Source organism: Watersipora subatra, chromosome 4, assembly GCF_963576615.1.
Source record: "Watersipora subatra chromosome 4, tzWatSuba1.1, whole genome shotgun sequence".
In the NCBI taxonomy this organism is placed as follows: Eukaryota; Metazoa; Bryozoa; class Gymnolaemata; order Cheilostomatida; family Watersiporidae; genus Watersipora; species Watersipora subatra.
Window position 1 is genome coordinate 25,020,933 of NC_088711.1, and position 26,321 is coordinate 25,047,253.

Here is a 26,321-nt window from a genome sequence, read left to right on the forward strand (position 1 = left end):
AGACTAAAACACTCCAGGTATATCCTGAATTGCCTATAATAAGACAGAACTTGAACTCAAAACAAGAAGTTCTCAACAATATCATAAGCTATCTATGCCAATTAAAAACACCAAGCGGAAAGCTGCTACTACTGGAAAATAATAGGAAAACCTTCATCATTGGTGTTGAGTCAGCAGCCAAATCTGTACATAGCATTGCTCAATATTTTTTCAGCAACTACCCTTACATCAACTACTTCCTAACATTTAAGATCAACCAGGATCACATTGAGACTCTGTTTTCCACGATACGATCTAAGGGTGGCTATAAAAATAACCCGGATGTGCAGTGCTTTAGATCTGCACTTCGAGCACTGCTCAAAAAAGCAGATATCATACCGAGTTCCAATGCTAACTGTAATGATCTGGATGTGAGCAGGGCTGAAAAAACTGGCCAACTCCTGGCCAACATTCTCTGGCTAGAAAGAACAAGGAAGTGACAAAAGCTGAGGAAGGTGAAGGTGAGGAGTTCGGTGATGAGGAATTTTTTCTAACTCAAATGTGATGACTGTATCAAGTTCTTGGCCGGTGTAGAAGTTGTTGGAAGTAGTAGTGATGACATAACCTTAATCTCAGTTGAAAACAAAGGAGGATTGGTGACGGCAACCCTATTGATAGGTCGAATATGTATTGCTGCCGAAAAGTGCTTACGTTCACAAATGGAGAGCTATGGTATCACACAGATAATTTTTAAACAAGTACCATCACAGACAATAACATATGTTTTATTACATAACCTCAATCAAGGTTTCACATCTACAGTGTATGCCACTAATCTACTCAAAACTATAGTAAACCGCTATATTAAAATCAGAATACACTATGCCGCTTCAAAGCAGGAATCTAGTGCAAACAACCTTAGACAAAAACTATCTCATCTAGTTATTTTCAGTCATGTCTAATGGGTGTTTAATACCGTGGTCCAGCTTAACTGCTTCTAAATATTATTTGATTCATTAGTTTGTTATTAGTTTAATTTCTATTTTGTCACTCTTTGTATTATCAATGATATAGAAGCTTCTAAATCATTGGTATTATCCATTACCATGTGAGTAAGATTCTTGCCTTTCTCATCCAAAGTCATTATATAGTTTTATATATTTTTCAATAAAATATGCAGTCTCAGATGTACAAACTATGGAAAAATTGAGCAGTTTTTTGTGCTAAGTCAATAGGAATTAATAGATCAGCTGATTCACTCTACACATCACCATGACGTTGCGTCATGCTATTTAAAGGCCTCACATATTTTGATTATTCCTATATCTAGGGTTTACTATATCTATGGCCAAAACTGATGCAACATATTCTTGGACCAAAAATGTAACAGAATCGATCTCGAATAATAATTTCCCTTCAATACATATGCTCGCGTTTTGCAATCTTTCCAATTACAATAGAAGAATACTTCTCAACACATTAAAAGAATAGCTGACAGCGCTTACAAATACCAGTTCAAGCACCGGTACAATCTTTTAATTTTTGTCATGGATTTTTTCACCTCAAAGGTAGTTAATACTGTAAAATCTTTGTCTCAATACTGTCTGACTGATCCTCATGTTGCTTCTGATTTGCTCTTAGCACACCACAAGACAGTTCAGTTCAGTACAGGCAGCAAGTGCCTGCAGTACGGCCTTGCGGTATTTTTATGGGGCCAAATATTTTTCAGGGTGAAAATACAAGTTGACATAGGTCATAGTTTGTACGGGCTTAAAAAAGTGACTTGAAAGCGACAGCTCTTTGACAACCTATGTTTCTTATCATAACATACCGTAACAGTAATGTTCAAGCAACTGATCTCTTATTATGCCTAATAAGCAATAAGTGACAAGTAATACAGGCACTTCCTACTGCATATGCATATAAACAAAAAAATTATGATGCAGTTAGTTCAAGTCCAATAGCCATCCACATGTGGCTGACTAACCAAATTATCAAGGAACAGTTAATAACATCTGCCAAAGGACATCTCGTATGGTATTGGTAACTGCCTAAACAGATCAAATGTGAGCAAAGCTTCAACAAAAAATTTAATTTCTCCCCATCTCTAAAATGACAAACTGGAAATTTTACTTTTTACACACTTGTGGTTTTAATCGCTGCTCTGCTGTAATTTATATCTACAATATATATACTTTGATTGGCTATTAAATAAATTTATTAGCTGAAAAAATAAATGGCCAATGAGTGAAAGCTAAAAGTTTATGCAATTGAGTCGCCACTTTTGTAGCAAATCAGACAGTTTTAGAAGGAAACAAAATAAAACTTCTTCAGATTGCCACCATAATTATTATTTAAATCCTAGTATTGTTTCCTGAAAAAAATACTCGACATAAACTCAGTAATTTTTCTTAAGAGTGTCTGAGTAATTTGTGTTGTCTACAAATGAACACGAAAAACTCAATGATGTCTTCTCATACACAAATCCACAATGTGAATCCACAATTTCATATAATCCCACACACTCCACATAAGCATAAAAAGGTGCTTTCAACTGATATAATATAATGGTAATTGCAAAACTTATACACTGATCAAATATTAGAAAAATAAAAAAGAATTAATGATGTAACTAGCATCTTTCACCAAAATATTCTTAGAGTCGAATACTGTAATATAAACAATGTAAGCAAAAGTAGGTCACTAGCCATATTTTATGTACAGTACATCTCTGGCGGTGATGTCTTCACCTCAGACTATCATCTCATTACCATCTGATAGGCTTGAACATTGTCCTTCGTTATCATAATACCCACTTCCTGCGGTAGGAGCACCAATTTGACCTATGAGAACCATAAAAAACAATAGACCAAACTAGAAGCAAATGTAATTTTGGAGTTATCTGTTCTTACTAAGTGACCTTTTCAGCTAAAACCATTATGTGAACTCTTTGGATGGCATTTTATGTTTTTAGACGCCGCTGTTTTCTGTCCTGCAACTATACATTGTAGGAAACCTTAGCACATTTTCTGCAGGACTTTAAATTTCTCACATGCATAATTTTGCAAATCTAGGTATTAGTGGTTGACTAGTAGGCGAAATAATCTCCAGTAAGAGTACATTGGCTAGTTGCTAATGGCTAGTTGCTAATTGGTAGTTGCTAGTTGCTAATGGCTAGTTGCTAATTGCTAGTTGCTAATTGGTAGTTGCTAATTTCTATTTGCTAATAGCTAGTTGCTAATAGCTAGTTGCTAATTGCTAGTTGCTAATTGGTAGTTTCTAATGGCTAGTTGCTAATTGGTAGTTGCTAATTGGTAGTTGCTACTTGCTAGTTGCTAATAGCTAGCTGCTAATTGCTAGTTGCTAATTGCTAGTTGCTAATTGGTAGTTGCTAATAGCTAGTTGCTAATAGCTACATGTAGTTGCTAATAGCTAGTTGCTAATTGGTAGTTGGTAATGGCTAGTTGCTAATTGCTAGTTGCTAATTGCTAGTTGCTAATTGGTAGTTGCTAATGGCTAGGTGCTACAGAAATCACAAAAAACAGTATACAACCAGAAGAAAATAAACGTGCGATAGATTATTTCACAAACATCATTTAAAACAGAGCGAATTCATATGTGAGGTGGTTGTTGAGAGAGATTATGACATATTGTACGTGTAGCTCTACCTATGAAACAGGATGCCTTTATGAAGATAACAAAATACACAGAGTGTTTGCATTTTAAAGGATATAGCAACTCCAACATGCTACAAAGCAATAATACTATGGAAATTTTAAATCTACTGTATTCTTACCGGGCTGTAAAGACTCATGGCTCGTTGTGGCGTGCATAGAAGCTGTATCTTCTGTCACAGTGGAACCTTAACACAACAATGTAAGATCAGCCTGGCTTCCTATATTGATTTTCCTATATTCCTATTAGCCTGGCTTCCACATTGATACAACTTGGAGAAAGCACAAACTATAAATATAGAGAAGTTTCCTGAAATAGATTGAGCTACAATTTACAGTAGGTAAAGCACACAACTGTTGAAGCTGTTGCTACTATGGTCACTACTGCAACTACGTTACAAATGTATCTATATGATTATAACACTCTGATTGTCTTGCTTTCATGCTTGAAACCGCCACGCTGAAAAAATAATATATGCAGTAATCAGAGTGCTCGGTAAAACACACATTATTACATAGTGTACCTTACTTCTACTCTTGACATTGAGTGATACTTCTATACCTAATGATACGTACATAGAGTGATACTTCTATACCTAATGATACATAGAGTGATACTTCTATACCTAATGATCCATGAAATGTGTATTAATAGGTGATACTGACATCCTGCCAACTGCACTAATTCAACACCTCCAACTTGGTGAATTGTTTTTACTATAATGAGATCGGTGTTCCGTGACATTAAAAGATCCTTGCATGAGGGAAGAGTTATAAGAGCAGACTGCTAAAGTTCCATTCGTTGTCAACTGATTTAATTTGAAAAAGCAGGTCAACTTGGCGTAATGCTGGGTTCAATTTGCAATTTTAGATATTTGGTTTTCCATAAAAATTTGGCAGTATCTTTCTGATTAGCAACTCAAAAATGCATCTTTGCATGCATTAGGGACAACTGTATTCAATGAATGCATTCATGGATTCAATTTGTCTTGAACATGAAAGAAGTCTCGAGCAAGACGAGGTTTACTGGTAGTATATATTTACTAGTATATATTTATAAATATGCATGTTAGTAAAACAAGCTTTCTGGCTGCAATAGCTTTCTAATCGTGAAAAATCTGTAAAAATGAGATATTGATGTGCATTGCCTTAACCAACTTGAGCAGAAGATGACATGCATGATTAGATAGTTGTTATATTACTGACGCCATTACTGTAATATACGGTATTAAATTGACTGGTGCGCAAGTACTCCCTGCACTAACCTGAACTTGGCCAAATAAACTTCTTGATAAATGCTACAGCGGAAGGGCTAGCAAGGGATTCATAGTTCATAACCTCTACAAAACATCAGTCAACTGAAGAAGCAATGTTGACTCTGTATAGGCGGGATACCAAGAGTGAACTGCCTTCCAGGTTATAGGAGTAGTAGGATTGATTTATAAACTTCCTACTGACAGTTGTTAGTTTTATCAGTACTCTGACAGCAAACAAGTAGAGAATGAGACTAGTTGTAATTATAACAGAAGAGTGTAACATAAAAGCAGAACAATTATAGATTTAAATGATGACTGACTCACCAAACCATTGCTACTCACCGAACCATTGAATCACAAACCTCGCCTGTGACTGGCTCACTAAACATTGATGAGTCGTCTTGTCTGTGACTGGTCAACCAACCATTGATGAGTCACCCCGTCTGTGACTGGCTCACCAATCATGGATGGGTCACCCTGCCTGTGACTGGCTCACCAATCATTGATGAGTCACCCTGCATGTGGCTGACTCGCCAATCATTGATGAGTTACCCTGTTGGCAACTACGTAGGTAAAAATAGCATTTTGCATGATTAAACTAACCTTCCTCTAATTCACGCACAACTGAGTGATGCTTAAATGATTGGCTACCTGCAACCTAAGCTACCTCGCTATATAACTTCACAAAAGTTACCTTGCTATGTTCCTTTACTAAACCTACCTTGCTATTTACCAACACTAATCCTACCTTGCTATGTAATTTCACCAAACCTACTGACTGCCTAAAAGTCGTAACAACATTTCACTAACCAGTTTCTGCAGCTTGACTTTCTATGTTAGCCTTCTTTCTTTCTACAAAAAGAAAGCGAGATACATGTACTTGCAGCTTGCCCAATAATCTTCTACGCTGCTTATCAACGTTTCATAAACACACGCTACATGTTGAAAAAGCGGCTCCTCTGACCCATTGTATTGGACTGAAACTTGGCTAGAATACATACAAGATCAGAGAGATATCTAGATGCCTACAATGAACTGGCTATTACATGGGAGTGTGGATGGAGCAGACAGAAAGTTTCAAAAACAATATAGAGTCAAACCTGTACATAGGAAGTTAATTTGCTTCAATGTTAAAACTGTCAGATGTTGGATGATGATCCCAATAAAGTAGACTGCAAATCATTTACGGCAAATGTCAGAGCGCAAGAACTCATGATAATCCTTTAATATTTAGATTAGCATTAAACAAGTGCTATATACCAAATGCTATATACCAAATGCTATACACCAAATGCTATATACCAAATGCTATATACCAAATGCTATATACCAAATGATGTATACCAAATGCTATATACCAAATGCTATATACCAAATGCTATATACCAAATGATGTATACCAAATGATGTATACCAAATGCTATATACCAAATGCTATGTACCAAATGATATATACCAAATGAAATAAAATAAATGTAAACACCTGATTTATACATAAAAATCAAATTATTCAAGTGATAACTGAACACAAAGTGATTCATATTTGTAATGCAATTTAGGGAAAGGTAAATGTAAGTGTATGTAGGGATGTAGGACTAAGGGAGGATTTGTGAAGCATAACTTACTCTAACATAGGTTGGGTAAACTTAATATTAAGTTAGCTTACTCTAACATAGACTGGACAAACTTAATATTAAATTAGCTTACTTTAACATAGACTGGGTAAACTTAATATTAAGTTAGCTTACTCTAACATAGACTAGATAAATTTAATATTATGTTAGCTTACTTTAACATAGACTGGGTAAACTTAATATTAAGTTAGCTTATTTTAACATAGACTGGGTAAACTTAATATTAAGTTAGCTTACTTTAACATAGACTGGGTAAACTTAATATTAAGTTAGCTTACTCTAACATAGACTGGGTAAACTTAATATTAAGTTAGCTTATTCTAACATAGACTGGGTAAACTTAATATTAAGTTAGCTTACTCTAATATAGACTGGGTAAACTTAATATTAAGTTAGCTTACTCTAATATATATTGGGTAAACTTAATATTAAGTTAGCTTACTCTAACATAGACTAGATAAAATTAATATTAAGTTAGCTTAAATATTTTTATTATTTTTATTCTTTATATGATTTAATTTTAGTTTTCATCAGCCTCTCCATTTTCACTTGTCGAAATAATACTGTTAAAATGATCGAAATGATACTTTAAAAACTTTGAGTGTCATAGACTAAAAAGTCAACGAATTACTCAAATTTTATATCGTATGTTGGAAAATTTGTATGTTGAAACGATCGTATGTAGATGTTTGATGGTATGTAGCAGCATATCGCTGGAGCAATATTATTAGTATATTACTTTGTATCCAGCAGATCAGCAAAGAGAAGGCCATAATGATGACAAAGCAGATGGTGGCTAAACTGATAACAATCCGCTGAAGCATGGGCTGGGTCTCTTGTGGAACAGTTGGTCGTATGCAGTAGCTGGTAAACCTTTCAGAAAATTTATTATCAACATAAAATTCCATTTTGGTATTAAATCCTGGTAGACCATCAGATGTACTCGTTCCTGTCAGTTGCTCGAGCTCGACATGGTTCACTTGAAGCTGAGTTATGGTAAAGCCAGCGTTGCCATCTCCTTTGGGGGATGCGGAGAATGGACGATGGAATGGCTCTTCTAGCTCCAACGTCTCTGGAATTTTGGTGTTAAGCATCCAGTAATAGAGATTGTCAACAGACTGGCTATTCCACTCGGCCTCTCCGGGATATGCTAACTGAATTCCATAGAACGCTGCTGTGATCGCTTTCATTAGATGAAGTGTGAATGGCTCAGCTAAATCCGAGTCATCAAAGTTGATGCCATGATTCAGACAGCGAGACTTGCTGTCTGAGTAAAAATCTCCTCTTTCTTTGCATTTCCCAAGCCTTCCTTTGAGCATGTTCAACCATGGATTTCGCAAAACTTCTGCTGTGTAATTCATGCCTGTCAATCTGTTCCGCATTTCATTGCTCTGCAAAAGAAAGCGCCTGCTATGTACTGCCAACATTATAATGGCTGAAACACAATGAAGAGACATTGACTAAATTCAAGGATGATATACAATTTCATTTGCGCTCTAGAATTACTTGATAACTGCAGCTGCCTGTTTAGTCATGAAAAGCTAGTTAATGGTCAATGAATACATTTTGAAATGTATCAATGAGACAATAAAATTTATGATGAAAACTGAATTATTATTATATAGTATAAAGTTATTTCAAACTCAAACTGTTTGACAAATGGAGTTATTAAGAAAGAACACAAAAATTATGCAATAATCTACATATACATACAGAAGCATGAAACAGAACTGTAGCGACTCCAGAAAAGAACATGAAGCCAAAAAAAGATAAGTACATTAACCTATTCCAGCACACTAATTATTTATAACACTCTACACTTTTTATAGCAGAAACAAATAAAGCCATCAAATAAATGAACTAAAAAGGTGAAGGGTTTGCTGTAATTCTGTCTTTAATAGGGTGGAGCGGCAATATTTTCATGCTCCGAAATATGAAAAACGCATACAGAGTTGTCCCCCTCTGGATGCCCTTTGGTCATCGGGAGGTTCAGATGCTGCTGACAATCACTGTTGCTCTAACTCCATATATAAACATATTACCATAGATATAATAAACCCATATATGATAATTACCGTAATACTGTATAAATAAATAATAATAAGATATAATAGGTTTATTATATCTATGCATATTACTATGTAGCATTAAGCTCGGCAATGTTCGTGATTTACAATTTTAATGCAAATTGTTTCATGACAACAATGCATGAACGCGTTCACTGATGACAATTGCCCAGAATGCATTGCAAAGACGGATTCTTGAGTTTTCAATCAGATAGACCGTGGTACATTTGTACAAAAAACAAGTTCTGAATTTGCTATTGAGCCTGACAGCGCTGCTTGGTAAGCTGCAGTGGGTCTGATCTCATATCTCTTCTTTCACACAAGAATCTGTTAACATCACGGAACATCGCTCTAATTATATTACTCATGCATTAGTCTTATCATCATAAGAACAATGCTCCGTTATGTTTGCAAATTCTCAGTTTACAACTTTTGATTTCAAGATTACAAAATCAGAGCTTTAAGATAGATAAATGTTCTAGTGAAATGTCGATTAGATGGATAGTCATATTGCTTAGTGTAGCTAAAGATGAGAGATTTGGCGTAATATTGTAAAATTTTATTCAAATAAATATCATATCACTAGTGATGTAATTTTTTGCGTCAGAATAGACAATAGTACTTAATAAAGTTGAACTTCTTAGCGATGTGTCCTTAAAAAACAACATTAAACTCAAAATTATATGGACTTAAACTTTTCTACAAGTTTCTATAAATGCTTCGGATAATAGAAAATGGGGTGGTAATATGTTAGCCTCAGCTTAAAGACAAGCAGTTCAATAGATATGACAGCGATTCACTATTGTAACTGACTTACACTAAAGCTTATGCACAAATGTGTTGAATGATCATAAATCATTCCAGGAAGAACTTACTCTTGATTTCTGTAAAACTAAGTTGTCTGTCTGGTTGCCATTCTTCCTAAATGCATTGACTTTGATGCTGCCACAGCTTTAAAAAATTATATAATTTTTTTTATTGCATTGAGTAGTGCCTACTATATTTAAATTATCTGACTAACTCTGAACTTTATTAGCTGGTAAACTAGGAAAGAATAGCTAAAAACCCTCGTTTCAAAATTTCATCAACAAATTTAATCATTGTTTTGTAGAGTCGTTAAAGTATAATAACGATACAAAACACATATAAGTCTATTTAAATATGTTACCAAGTCTGTAAATTGTCGACAGTATCTTAAAACTTACCCATCTGATCGGATTGTACACAAATAGACAGACTAATTTGGCTGAAAATCGCCACAAAACGCTCGAAAAAATTGGATTAATAAAAGTTAAGACCGGTCTACGATACGCCAATAAAGCCATGCGACAGATAGTAGAACTATTTAGCAGTGCGCATTTCACGAGAAAACCGTGCTCATTTCACCAGTCTACGGCATTGTTTACTTGTAATCGAATTTATCCAAAGGTTTCTGTAATAAACGTAGACCGTTTGAGGCGTAGACCGATTTACAGGTACGAAATTGTGGTACACAGTTTATCAGCCTATGTTTTTTTGTCCAATCACCGAAGGTTTCATTAAATTATTTAAAACATTAGCCAAAATTCTTTACAACTTATGTACAAGCTAGGGCCGAACTACAATGCCCCTTTATGACGAGAACATTTTTTCATTTTGCTGCAGTTTGCAGAAAACTTCCAGATGCGTGAACGCTCATACTTGCTTTCTGTTAAAGTTCGCTGTCAAAACCATTCTAAATTCAACACAACCAACTTTCAAACTGTGTATAGTACACAGTAGCTTGCCATTTTACTTCTAATTTTGCATTTCAGAGTTATAATAAACACATTTCCTTATTGTTGTTGTTAAATTACATACATTACAGTAGGTTAGGCTTACAGCTTTAATTAATATTTATTTTATTGTTGTAAAGCATAGGTTTGAGATAGTAGTAGATTAGGTGTGATTTTTTGTGTGATCAGGTGTGATATATTGTTGTAAAACACAGTTTTGAGACAGTAGTAGATTAGGTATAATTTTTTTACAACCTTTTGTTTTGCATAATTGACTTTCTGAATTTGATTTCAAAACAACTTGACAACTACCATGGACATACAACTTCTCAGAACACCAATTTGCGGCTGACGCAATGGCCGTCCACTTGTCTCTCAATTATTACAGCACAATAGGAGGATAAATAGGATAAATAGGAGGATAAATAGGTCCTCACAGCAACCATCAACATCAAATGCTAATGTTCAACAACACGCTACTCAAATTAATAACAACAACTCATCTGATTCAGAGAATGCTTTAGTAGATGTTGTAGGCGATGTAAATGACATGGCCTTGGCAGCCCCTTTGTTTCTAGATGGTGATCATGATTTTATGGACATCATTGACCATGAAAATATTGCACAAAACAATATTGCTCCTCCCAATGCTGCCCCACTCCATCACATTCCTCATTTTCAATCTTTACATTGTCCTGATTTTCAAGAACTGCTAACAACTTTCTAGGCAGACTTGACAACAACATATCACAGCTCACATGTACTGGATGTAATGAGAAACATTTCATTACATACAATACTCAAATACAACTATGTCATACATGCCAACAAGTTAGACTTGACACTGTTAATAAATTCAGTGCAGCTAACAATATGGACCCAGGTCCATCTGTTGAATTTTTATCTTCTCTTACACTTACAGAACAGCTACTCATTGCTCATTGCTGAACTTATCTAACTTTTCTATATTTGTTGAAATTGTTATTTGCACCTTTTTGAAGTCGTGCTCCCTCAAATTTATTTTATGTCATCTCGGACAACTTTCATTTACACTATACTCTGCCAATTCCTGCTGACAACTACATTTTCAACAACCAGCACTGCCATTTCTTTTCCATTATCAGGTCGTGGGCTGTATGACAGGGGAATTTCTAGTATTAAAATAAATATGATATCAGTAGTGATGTAATTTTTTGCATAATAATAGACAATAGTACTTAATAAAGTTGAAATTCTTAGCGATGTGTCTTTAAAAAACAACATTAAACTCAAAATTATATAGATTGAAACTTTTCTACAAGTTTCTATAAATGCTTCGGATAATAGAAAATGGGGGTGGTAATATGTTAGCCTAAACTTAAAGACAAGCAGTTCAATAGATATGACAGCAATTCACTATTGTAACTGACTTACACTAGAGCTTATGCACAAATGTGTTGAATGATCATAAATCATTCCAGGAAGAACTTACTCTTGATTACTGTAAAACTAAGTTGTCTGTCTGGTTGCCATTTTTGCTAAATGCATCGAATCTGCTGCTGCCACAGCTTTAAAAAAATTAAATAATTTTTTTTGTTCTCTTTATTGCATCTGGTACTATATTTAAATTATCTGACTATTTCTGAGTTTCATGGCTCAGGCTGGTAAACTCGGAAAAATAGTTAAAAACCCAGTGTTTCTTATGACACTGCTGACGCACTCCTAAATGCATGCATTGTCGGTTACCATTTGAAAGGCATTACCTTGAAATTAGAATTGAACTTGAAAAAGAAACTTCCAAGCAGAAAACTGTTGTATCCTTTGTCTTGTAATCTCCTCAAGTTCCCAGTATCACTGAAGATGAATATGGACCCCTTGAGTAGCCAACGGTCTTTTACCTGTTTCACTGCTTCCAACAATTCAATGTGTGACTGAAATCATATATTTACAGGGTGATGAGACGGTGCTGGTAAAAAAGCGGCAATCTACCAAGCTGTCTGTTGGGTGCTTAAGTCCACTTTAAAAAAAGTTTTTTTCAAGAATCTGACACCCAACGAACACACGCTATATTATTATTAAATAGACTATTAAAACGCATCTAGCGCATAGTACAGTAGCTCTAACTTAGCTAGTTCTACTCCAAATCATTTCATGATCAATTCCTAGCACATCTGTTTGTTGCAGCAATTAACACTTTTTTGTGGTCAATGTTTCCCAGAAACAACTGAAACCGATTTAGTTTTTGTTGAAAGTTTCATAAAATCGGTATCAGCTTGAACTTAAATGTACTTGTATAAATAAGTTATTTTGTACATAAGCAATTCTTCACATATGTATTACAAAAACTGCCTATGCATGGTCCACTTTAAAACATTCTTTTCTGCTGAAATTAGCGTTGCAGCCCTTTTACCATTTTTTTATACCTACTTTATGAGCTGCTATAAGTTTATACCTACTTTATGAGCTACTATAAGTTTATAACTACTTTATGAGCTGCTATAAGTTTATACCTACTTTATGAGCTACTATAAGTCTATACCTACTTTATGAGCTACTATAAGTTTATACCTACTTTATGAGCTACTATAAGTTTATACCTACTTTATGAGCTACTATAAGTTTATACCTACTTTATGAGCTACTATAAGTTTATACCTACTTTATGAGCTACTATAAGTTTATACCTACTTTATGAGCTACTATAAGTTTATACCTACTTTATGAGCTACTATAAGTTTATACCTACTTTATGAGCTACTATAAGTTTATACCTACTTTAAGAGCTACTATAAGTTTATACCTACTTTATGAGCTACTATAAGTTTATACCTACTTTATGAGCTACTATAAGTTTATACCTACTTTATGAGCTACTATAAGTTTATACCTACTTTATGAGCTACTATAAGTTTATAACTACTTTATGAGCTGCTATAAGTTTATACCTACTTTATGAGCTACTATAAGTTTATACCTACTTTATGAGCTACTATAAGTTTATACCTACTTTATAAGCTACTATAAGTTTATAACTACTTTATGAGCTGCTATAAGTTTATAACTACTTTATGAGCTACTATAAGTTTATACCTACTTTATGAGCTACTATAAGTTTATACCTACTTTATGAGCTACTATAAGTTTATACCTACTTTAAGAGCTACTATAAGTTTATACCTACTTTATGAGCTACTATAAGTTTATACCTACTTTATGAGCTACTATAAGTTTATACCTACTTTAAGAGCTACTATAAGTTTATAACTACTTTAAGAGCTACTATAAGTTTATACCTACTTTATGAGCTACTATAAGTTTATACCTACTTTATGAGCTACTATAAGTTTATACCTACTTTATGAGCTACTATAAGTTTATACCTACTTTATAAGCTACTATAAGTTTATAACCACTTTATCAGCTGCTATAAGTTTATACCTACTTTATGAGCTACTATAAGTTTATACCTACTTTAAGAGCTACTATAAGTTTATACCTACTTTATGAGCTACTATAAGTTTATACCTACTTTAAGAGCTACTATAAGTTTATACCTACTTTATGAGCTACTATAAGTTTATACCTACTTTATGAGCTACTATAAGTTTATACCTACTTTATGAGCTACTATAAGTTTATACCTACTTTAAGAGCTACTATAAGTTTATACCTACTTTATGAGCTACTATAAGTTTATACCTACTTTATGAGCTACTATAAGTTTATACCTACTTTAAGAGCTACTATAAGTTTATACCTACTTTATGAGCTACTATAAGTTTATACCTACTTTATGAGCTACTATAAGTTTATACCTACTTTAAGAGCTACTATAAGTTTATACCTACTTTATGAGCTACTATAAGTTTATACCTACTTTATGAGCTACTATAAGTTTATACCTACTTTATGAGCTACTATAAGTTTATACCTACTTTATGAGCTACTATAAGTTTATACCTACTTTATGAGCTACTTTAAGTTTATACCTACTTTATGAGCTACTATAAGTTTATACCTACTTTATGAGCTACTATAAGTTTATACCTACTTTATGAGCTACTATAAGTTTATAACTACTTTATGAGCTACTATAAGTTTATAACTACTTTATGAGCTACTATAAGTTTATACCTACTTTATGAGCTACTATAAGTTTATACCTACTTTATGAGCTACTATAAGTTTATACCTACTTTATGAGCTACTATAAGTTTATACCTACTTTATGAGCTACTATAAGTTTATACCTACTTTATGAGCTACTATAAGTTTATACCTACTTTATGAGCTACTATAAGTTTATACCTACTTTATGAGCTACTATAAGTTTATACCTACTTTATGAGCTACTATAAGTTTATACCTACTTTATGAGCTACTATAAGTTTATACCTACTTTATGAGCTACTATAAGTTTATACCTACTTTATGAGCTACTATAAGTTTATACCTACTTTATGAGCTACTATAAGTTTATACCTACTTTATGAGCTACTATAAGTTTATACCTACTTTATGAGCTACTATAAGTTTATACCTACTTTATGAGCTACTATAAGTTTATACCTACTTTATGAGCTACTATAAGTTTATACCTACTTTATGAGCTACTATAAGTTTATACCTACTTTATGAGCTACTATAAGTTTATACCTACTTTATGAGCTACTATAAGTTTATACCTACTTTATGAGCTACTATAAGTTTATACCTACTTTATGAGCTACTATAAGTTTATACCTACTTTATGAGCTACTATAAGTTTATACCTACTTTATGAGCTACTATAAGTTTATACCTACTTTATGAGCTACTATAAGTTTATACCTACTTTATGAGCTACTATAAAGTTTATACCTACTTTATGAGCTACTATAAGTTTATACCTACTTTATGAGCTACTATAAGTTTATACCTACTTTAAGCTACTATAAGTTTATACCTACTTTATGAGCTACTATAAGTTTATAACTACTTTATGAGCTACTATAAGTTTATACCTTACTTTATGAGCTACTATAAGTTTATACCTACTTTATGAGCTACTATAAGTTTATACCTACTTTATGAGCTACTATAAGTTTATACCTACTTTATGAGCTACTATAAGTTTATACCTACTTTATGAGCTACTATAAGTTTATACCTACTTTATGAGCTACTATAAGTTTATACCTACTTTATGAGCTACTATAAGTTTATACCTACTTTAAGAGCTACTATAAGTTTATACCTACTTTATGAGCTACTATAAGTTTATACCTACTTTATGAGCTACTATAAGTTTATACCCACTTTATGAGCTACTATAAGTTTATACCTACTTTATGAGCTACTATAAGTTTATACCTACTTTATGAGCTACTATAAGTTTATAACTACTTTATGAGCTACTATAAGTTTATACCTACTTTATGAGCTACTATAAGTTTATACCTACTTTATGAGCTACTATAAGTTTATACCCACTTTATGAGCTACTATAAGTTTATACCTACTTTATGAGCTACTATAAGTTTATACCTACTTTATGAGCTACTATAAGTTTATACCTACTTTATGAGCTACTATAAGTTTATACCTACTTTATGAGCTACTATAAGTTTATACCTACTTTATGAGCTACTATAAGTTTATACCTACTTTATAAGCTACTATAAGTTTATACCTACTTTATGAGCTACTATAAGTTTATACCTACTTTATGAGCTACTATAAGTTTATACCTACTTTATGAGCTACTATAAGTTTATACCTACTTTATGAGCTACTATAAGTTTATAACTACTTTATGAGCTACTATAAGTTTATACCTACTTTATGAGCTACTATAAGTTTATACCTACTTTATGAGCTACTATAAGTTTATAACTACTTTATGAGCTACTATAAGTTTATAACTACTTTATGAGCTACTATAAGTTTATACCTACTTTATGAGCTACTATAAGTTTATACCTACTTTATGAGCTACTATAAGTTTATACCTACTTTATGAGCTACTATAAGTTTATACCTACTTTATGAGCTACTATAAGTTTATACCTACTTTATGAGCTACTATAAGTTTATACCTACTTTATGAGCTACTATAAGTTTATAACTACTTTATGAGCTGCTATAAGTTTATACCTACTTTATGAGCTACTATAAGTTTATACCTACTTTATGAGCTACTATAAGTTTATACCTACTTTATGAGCTACTATAAGTTTATACCTACTTTATGAGCTACTATAAGTTTATACCTACTTTAAGAGCTACTATAAGTTTATACCTACTTTATGAGCTACTATAAGTTTATACCTACTTTATGAGCTACTATAAGTTTATACCTACTTTATGAGCTACTATAAGTTTATACCTACTTTATGAGCTACTATAAGTTTATACCTACTTTATGAGCTACTATAAGTTTATACCTACTTTATGAGCTACTATAAGTTTATACCTACTTTATGAGCTACTATAAGTTTATACCTACTTTAAGAGCTACTATAAGTTTATACCTACTTTATGAGCTACTATAAGTTTATAACTACTTTATGAGCTACTATAAGTTTATACCTACTTTATGAGCTGCTATAAGTTTATACCTACTTTATGAGCTACTATAAGTTTATACCTACTTTATGAGCTACTATAAGTTTATACCTACTTTATGAGCTGCTATAAGTTTATACCTACTTTATGAGCTACTATAAGTTTATAACTACTTTATGAGCTACTATAAGTTTATACCTACTTTATGAGCTGCTATAAGTTTATACCTACTTTATGAGCTACTATAAGTTTATACCTACTTTATGAGCTGCTATAAGTTTATACCTACTTTATGAGCTACTATAAGTTTATACCTACTTTATGAGCTACTATAAGTTTATACCTACTTTATGAGCTACTATAAGTTTATACCTACTTTATGAGCTACTATAAGTTTATAACTACTTTATGAGCTGCTATAAGTTTATACCCACTTTATGAGCTGCTAGAAGTTTATAACTACTTTATGAGCTACTATAAGTTTATAACTACTTTATGAGCTACTATAAGTTTATAACTACTTTAAGAGCTACTATAAGTTTATACCTACTTTATGAGCTACTATAAGTTTATACCTACTTTATGAGCTACTATAAGTTTATAACTACTTTATGAGCTACTATAAGTTTATACCTACTTTATGAGCTACTATAAGTTTATACCTACTTTATGAGCTACTATAAGTTTATACCTACTTTAAGAGCTACTATAAGTTTATACCTACTTTAAGAGCTACTATAAGTTTATACCTACTTTAAGAGCTACTATAAGTTTATAACTACTTTATGAGCTGCTATAAGTTTATACCTACTTTATGAGCTACTATAAGTTTATACCTACTTTATGAGCTACTATAAGTTTATACCTACTTTATGAGCTACTATAAGTTTATACCTACTTTATGAGCTACTATAAGTTTATACCTACTTTAAGAGCTACTATAAGTTTATACCTACTTTATGAGCTACTATAAGTTTATACCTACTTTATGAGCTACTATAAGTTTATACCTACTTTATGAGCTACTATAAGTTTATACCTACTTTATGAGCTACTATAAGTTTATACCTACTTTAAGAGCTACTATAAGTTTATACCTACTTTATGAGCTACTATAAGTTTATACCTACTTTATGAGCTACTATAAGTTTATACCTACTTTATGAGCTACTATAAGTTTATACCTACTTTATGAGCTACTATAAGTTTATAACTACTTTATGAGCTACTATAAGTTTATACCTACTTTATGAGCTACTATAAGTTTATACCTACTTTATGAGCTACTATAAGTTTATACCTACTTTATGAGCTACTATAAGTTTATACCTACTTTATGAGCTGCTATAAGTTTATACCTACTTTATGAGCTACTATAAGTTTATAACTACTTTATGAGCTACTATAAGTTTATACCTACTTTATGAGCTGCTATAAGTTTATACCTACTTTATGAGCTACTATAAGTTTATACCTACTTTATGAGCTGCTATAAGTTTATACCTACTTTATGAGCTACTATAAGTTTATACCTACTTTATGAGCTACTATAAGTTTATACCTACTTTATGAGCTACTATAAGTTTATACCTACTTTATGAGCTACTATAAGTTTATAACTACTTTATGAGCTGCTATAAGTTTATACCCACTTTATGAGCTGCTAGAAGTTTATAACTACTTTATGAGCTACTATAAGTTTATAACTACTTTATGAGCTACTATAAGTTTATAACTACTTTAAGAGCTACTATAAGTTTATACCTACTTTATGAGCTACTATAAGTTTATACCTACTTTATGAGCTACTATAAGTTTATAACTACTTTATGAGCTACTATAAGTTTATACCTACTTTATGAGCTACTATAAGTTTATACCTACTTTATGAGCTACTATAAGTTTATACCTACTTTAAGAGCTACTATAAGTTTATACCTACTTTAAGAGCTACTATAAGTTTATACCTACTTTAAGAGCTACTATAAGTTTATACCTACTTTATGAGCTACTATAAGTTTATAACTACTTTAAGAGCTACTATAAGTTTATACCTACTTTATGAGCTACTATAACCATCAATTTTTTCATTGTATCAAGTCTAGAAGCATGGTTGGCATCAAACTAAAAGCATTGTTGAGAGGGTATGCATGATGCTAACTTTATTTAACAATCACTGGTTCTCCGGCTACCACAAGAAGAAGCCATTATTTTTGCTATTTTATATGTAGGCATAGATAATCAATCTTCCTTTATAATCAAGGCTCGAGTTTTCGCATTTATAGCAGACTTTTGCTTTGCTTTCAACTACATAAATAAGCTCAAAATTTATAATAGTCTTACAGCTGTTTCTTGATGCTTTAGATAAGCCTTTTAAAATTTTTGTTTTTTAACAGAGCTATTTGTATTATCTCCGATATATCAGGCTACTGTACATTAATCTATGAATACTCTTTCTTGCTAAGCCTTTGACCTTTGACCTTGTTTTAGACTCTGAATAAAACCAGACAGTTATCTCTGTTCAATGAAGTCTTATTGTTTTCTTCTGGATGATTCTATAAAATTAGCTTGAAACCATGAACAAAGCTAATAAGATTCATCTTCTCTTTCTCCTTGAGAATATAAAAGGCCTGGTCGATGAATCAGCCAAAAGAGTAAAAATCATTATCCATCATTTTGAATCACCTGTACAACCGCTGTTTTGCTAAGTCATAACAACAACACAATTACATCTTAGCTAACAGCAAACGCTGATAAGAGTAACTATATGAACAGCAACAACTCTAAGAAGGCACGCAAGGATTTTAGGCAACCTTGACTTTGTTAGATTTGCTAGCTTCATACGTGGCTTGAGAGAAGATAAACCATATAAACACACACTATGTATGGAGTCTTACCGCTTCGTCCACATATAAAATGGTTATCTTGACATCCCCTTTCAAGATGTTGTTCAAAACTTGGCTATAGTTGTTAGACAACCTGCTATCAGCATCATAAATGAGCTGACAGGTATGGATACATATCCCAGCATGTTCCAGTGTTTGATTGAGTTCCTGTAGCAAACAGTATAAATATAGCAAACAGTATAGATATAGCAAGTGGTATAGATACAGTATTTCACATAATATGTTTTACCCTAGATAATAAATCAGCTAACTAGAAAGATGTATTTCCTGCTCAACATTCAATATCCAATAACCGTCAACCAAAATTGTCGGTTAATTTTGCAGCTAAGAGAATATTAATACAAACAATTTTATATTGTCAAAAGTTTATACAATACAAGGTGTTTAATGCAATCTGTTATATTTCACTCTTTGGCGAAGTAAATGGTACAAACAGTTCAGACACACCATTCAACTTAAGCAAATGTAAATTAATGTGTTCAGTGAAGTGAAAACTCAAAATATTTTCACAACTATGACTTTCATAGCTTGAAAAGCAAACTGTCAAGCAGAACTCTATGATTGCCCGTGCAACTGACAGCTTCAAAGCAAGGCTTGCAGTCTGAGTTCAGTAGAATTCTATGCAAGGATTTAATTATCAGTAATAAAGATCTACTGATAGCCTGTAGACAACTTTTAACAATAGTGTAGTGGGTGACAGCTTAATGCCTAATCCTAGTATGATCGTATATATTGAAAACCTGTACTGCTGTTCTGCCATACAAGCTATTGGTGTGGACGATATTGACAGCTTTGATTTCATTTTCCTCAACAGCATCTATGTCTTGGAGTAGCTTGACCATGAAATGAACTTGCAGTGCATCGGAGGGGTTGGTGCGAAGGAAGTAGGGGTAGGCAATTCTATCTGATAGTCGAACAGTCGAAGCCCCATAAGCTATGTGAACAATCTTCATTTCCTTCATCAGTGTTTGAACCTGCATAAGAGGAGTTAATCACTGCTGCCTTGAAAGTGTATATAATTGCCTGTCACAGCATAGAGGTAATATGGAATTCTCTTTGATCGAAAATCTATAAGAGTCTCTCTATTGTCTTGACAACTATGCTTCACCTCAGAATAAGACTTAGATGATTTTTAGTTACCAAAAAGCCTGAATACACTAGGAGCATGTTGCAACCCATAATAGCTAATGTTACCTCGATGAGTACACTAGTAACATGTTGCAACCCATAACAGCTCATGTTACCTTGATGAGTACACTAGTCACATGTTGTAACCCATAACAGCTCATATTACCTTGATGAGTACACTAGTAACATGTTGCAACCCATAACAGCTCATGTTACCTTGATGAGTACACTAGTCACATGTTGTAACCCATAACAGCTCATATTACCTTGATGAGTACACTAGTAACATGTTGCAACCCATAACAGCTCATGTTACCTTGATGAGTACACTAGTCACATGTTACAACCCATAACAGCTCATGTTACCTTGATGAGTACACTAGTAACATGTTGCAACCCATAACAGCTCATGTTACCTTGATGAGTACACTAGTAACATGTTGCAACCCATAACAGCTCATGTTACCTTGATGAGTACACTAGTCACATGTTGCAACCCATAACAGCTCATATTACCTTGATGAGTACACTATTAACATGTTGCAACCCATAACAGCTCATGTTACCTTGATGAGTACACTAGTAACATGTTACAACCCATAACAGCTCATGTTACCTTGATGAGTACACTAGTAACATGTTGCAACCCATAACAGCTCATGTTACCTTGATGAGTACACTAGTCACATGTTGCAACCCATAGCAACTCATATTACCTTGATGAGTACACTAGTAGCATGTTGTAACCCATAACAACTCATATTACCTTGATGAGTACACTAGTAACATGTTACAACCCATAACAGCTCATGTTGCCTTGATGACTACACTAGTAACATGTTGCAACCCATAACAGCTCATGTTACCTTGATGAGTACACTAGTAGCATGTTACAACCCATAACAGCTCATGTTACCTTGATGAGTACACTAGTAACATGTTACAGCCCATAACAGTTCATGTTACCTTGATGACTACACTAGTCACTTGTTGCAACCCATAACAACTCATATTACCTTGATGAGTACACTAGTAGCATGTTGCAACCCATAACAGCTCATGTTACCTTGATGAGTACACTAGTAGCATGTTGCAACCCATAACAGCTCATGTTACCTTGATGAGTACACTAGTCACATGTTGCAACCCATAGCAACTCATATTACCTTGATGAGTACACTAGTAGCATGTTGCAACCCATAACAGCTCATATTACCTTGATGAGTACACTAGTAGCATGTTGCAACCCATAACAGCTCATATTACCTTGATGAGTACACTATTAACATGTTGCAACCCATAACAGCCCATGTTACCTTGATGAGTACACTAGTAACATGTTGCAACCTATAACAGCTCATGTTACCTTGATGAGTACACTAGTCACATGTTGCAACCCATAGCAACTCATATTACCTTGATGAGTACACTAGTAGCATGTTGCAACCCATAACAGCTCATATTATCTTGATGAGTACACTAGTAACATGTTACAACCCATAACAGCTCATGTTACCTTGATGAGTAAACTAGTCACATGTTGCAACCCATAGCAACTCATATTACCTCGATGAGTACACTATTAACATGTTGCAACCCATAACAGCCCATGTTACCTTGATGAGTACACTAGTAACATGTTGCAACCCATAACAGCTCATGTTACCTTGATGAGTACACTAGTCACATGTTGCAACCCATAGCAACTCATATTACCTTGATGAGTACACTAGTAGCATGTTGCAACCCATAACAGCTCATATTATCTTGATGAGTACACTAGTAACATGTTACAACCCATAACAGCTCATGTTACCTTGATGAGTACACTAGTCACATGTTGCAACCCATAGCAACTCATATTACCTCGATGAGTACACTATTAACATGTTGCAACCCATAACAGCTCATGTTACCTTGATGAGTACACTAGTAACATGTTACAACCCATAACAGCTCATGTTACCTTGATGAGTACACTACTAACATGTTGCAACCCATAACAGCTCATATTATCTTGATGAGTACACTAGTAACATGTTACAACCCATAACAGCTCATGTTACCTTGATGAGTACACTAGTCACATGTTGCAACCCATAGCAACTCATATTACCTCGATGAGTACACTATTAACATGTTGCAACCCATAACAGCTCATGTTACCTTGATGAGTACACTAGTAACATGTTACAACCCATAACAGCTCATGTTACCTTGATGAGTACACTAGTAACATGTTGCAACCCATAACAGCTCATATTACCTTGATGAGTACACTAGTCACATGTTGCAACCCATAGCAACTCATATTACCTTGATGAGTACACTAGTAGCATGTTGTAACCCATAACAACTCATATTACCTTGATGAGTACACTAGTAGCATGTTGCAACCCATAACAGCTCATGTTACCTTGATGAGTACACTAGTAGCATGTTGCAACCCATAACAGCTCATATTATCTTGATGAGTACACTAGTAACATGTTACAGCCCATAACAGTTCATGTTACCTTGATGAATACACTAGTAGCATGTTGTAACCCATAACAACTCATATTACCTTGATGAGTACACTAGTCACATGTTGCAACCCATAACAACTTATGTTACCTTGATGAGTACACTAGTAGCATGTTGCAACCAATAACAGCTTGTGTTGCCTTGATGAGGACATTAGGGGCATGTTACAATCCATAACAGCTCGTGTCTTTTTGATAAGTATATTTGAAGCATGTTGCAAACCATTACAGGTCATGTTTCTTTGGTGAATACGCTAAGAGCATGTTGCAACCCATAATAGACCGTGTTTCCTTAGTGAATACAAAAATAGCATGTTGCAAACCATAACAGCTTTTGTTGCCTTGTTTAATACACTAGGAGCATGTTGCAACCCATAACAGCTCAGGTAGTCTTTATGTTACATATATGTAGCCCCTAAATGGTAATCTACCAGATTCAGAAAAAATAATATTTATTTTACATACATAAAAACAACAGTAGCACTTTCAAGTAGTCCAAATTTCATGTGCACAAACTGGTAACAACCAACATCAATTCACTACTAAAGGTTGTGTTTTTAAGAATGGTTAAGATCTTGTGTTAACTGCTGAAGCATATGGGCCACAGAGAAAACGTATGACTTAGTGTTGCACTATTCATCACCTACCAGATTAGATAGGGTGATGAAACAGTTTTATAACTATTTATCGAATATATGTCATATCAACTAAAGTACTCAACACCTTATGTAATTGCAGATTTTTTATCTTTTTTCTGCTAGGTGACTGCATCAAACTTTCTGCTGACAGGCCAGCGAAGGGTTGAGACAGAGAGTTCACAAAAGCAATTATGTATACAGAAAGACATTTTAAACTGTTGACTATCAGACACAAATACTGTCCATTATTTTGTAGATAGAACGATGATTTCAGCAAAACAAAAGTAGGGGAGTAGTGGGTAATGTAGACAGTTTTTCTTTTTATTACAGTTACTACTATTCTATTCACTTTAGAATACTCTAAATTATATCTTTAGCTTGCAGAGTTTGCTGGCTCTCTTTTCTTAATTGCATGTTTTGTAATACAAGCTATAGTTTTCCCAGAATGCACCATATCGCAAAGCACAAGATTTTTCACATTACCCACCGTCGGTGGGTAATGTGGACAGGTGCAGTGGGTAATGTGAACATGTCATTTTTTGTCAATAAAGTAAAAAATTCTTAGATATTCAAATAACTACAAGTAATATATGCATGTGGTTATATGTAATTTAACGTAAACTATACAGGAATAATTCAAATCTCACAATATAAGATGATAATTCTACTAAGTCAAGGTAATAACTCGGATTGTCTAAATTTGTCAGTAAATTTACTAGTAGGCCTAGTAGTAGTAACAATTTGGACTTAACATTGAAACTAGCAAATTAGGCAGTTTGTATCATATGCTTTGCAGCACAGGGTAATGTGGACATGGCATAAGGGTAATGTGGACATGTCCACTTTATCCCAAAGTGCCTTGACCACATTACCTCATCTTACATATTATTACAAATTTTGATATATTTCAGTCATAGTCAGGAGTTGCCTTCTGACAATCAACAGAGATAAACAACACAATATGCTTTGTTTGTTTACAATTGCCCCAAAAGTTCCAGCAACATTCACACTATGTAACCCAGGTAGTAAAGTTCAATTAAAAATTACTAATTGAGTGATAAATATTTAGATGCTTACAGTTTGATGTATGATGGATAGAGACTTCCAAATGAGCGTATGGCTTTTTCAAACAGGAAAATGAGAGGTTTTATATTATGAAACAATTGGAGTTGGTTATAAATTTTAGCTAAAAATTTAACCGTCCATATTACTCAACTGTCCACATTACCCACTTCTCCCCTACTTTATTTTTAAAATTATAAAGTTAGCCTGCTACAGGCGTGACTAATTGTTATATTTATCATTCAAAACTCTTTTGGATAAACTCTGGGACTAGATGTCAGACTGAAGCAGACAAGTTGGAGCAGGTTTCTCTTTTTAATAAGTAAGAATGATGTCTAAGGGCACTGCACCTACTAGCTTATTTATGGTAGTTCATCATTAATCCTAGTTATTAACTCATAACTAACCTGCTACTGTACTTAGAATATCATAACTGCATACTTGCGTTGTTTCATCACTTCTGTCAAACCCTATGAATGCCACAATGGCCTTAGGGTCAAGACACTCATTTGATGGGTTACAAATTCTCCTTGTCCCAGTAAGAATCTCGTAAAGATAGTTTGAAGCTCGTGATGGGCCGCCACACCCATCGACTATTAACAAGCCAGTCTTTGGATCTTTGGGCCTTTTGTCTCGCAAGTACTCAAATGTATCAATTGCTGCTACAGTTCGAAATAAGTCAGTCTCGGTTGAGCCTCGGCAGAGTCCTTCATCAGTCAGGTGGGACCTGAAGTATAACATATAATCTGAAGAATGTTTTACATCAGGCAAAATTCAAAACAGTAAATAGATATACATGTCAGCCTGAGCACTTACCCTAAAACTCGAATACCAACTAGAATTATCCGCTCCCCGTGTATGTAAAAGTGCTGCTTATCATTGTAAGCCCCACATTTTGATATGCAATTATCTTCCAGACATAGAGAAGGTTCAACTTTAAACTGGTCTGTTACATTCACTCCATTCTTCATGGTAATAGTTGCCACCTACAAGTAAACCAGCTAATAGTGCAATGTTTGACTAAAACCAGCACAATGTTGCAGTCACCATATTATACATGTTGACTATAACATCATTCATATTAATCTAGCCGTTAGAACATCACACAAAAATAAGACACAAACACACAGTAGCCATCTACTAGCAATTCAGCGTGTTAGTCAATTATATTACA

General features: G+C 33.6%; 1 protein-coding gene across 1 annotated transcript; it reads right to left on the reverse strand.

Moving 5' to 3' along the window:
* Nucleotides 1-2,327: 2,327 nt before the first annotated feature.
* On the reverse strand, nt 2,328-25,713 carry LOC137394712 (uncharacterized). Its single transcript, XM_068081479.1, has 9 exons — nt 25,589-25,713; nt 20,535-20,768; nt 19,786-19,941; nt 12,106-12,273; nt 7,283-7,934; nt 5,720-5,761; nt 4,919-4,993; nt 3,776-3,841; nt 2,328-2,822 (listed from the first exon to the last, which is right to left on the reverse strand). The coding sequence occupies exons 2-9, from the start codon at nt 20,754-20,756 to the stop codon at nt 2,731-2,733; spliced, it is 1,473 nt and encodes a 490-aa protein (XP_067937580.1). The 5' UTR covers nt 20,757-20,768; nt 25,589-25,713; the 3' UTR covers nt 2,328-2,730.
* Nucleotides 25,714-26,321: the final 608 nt, after the last annotated feature.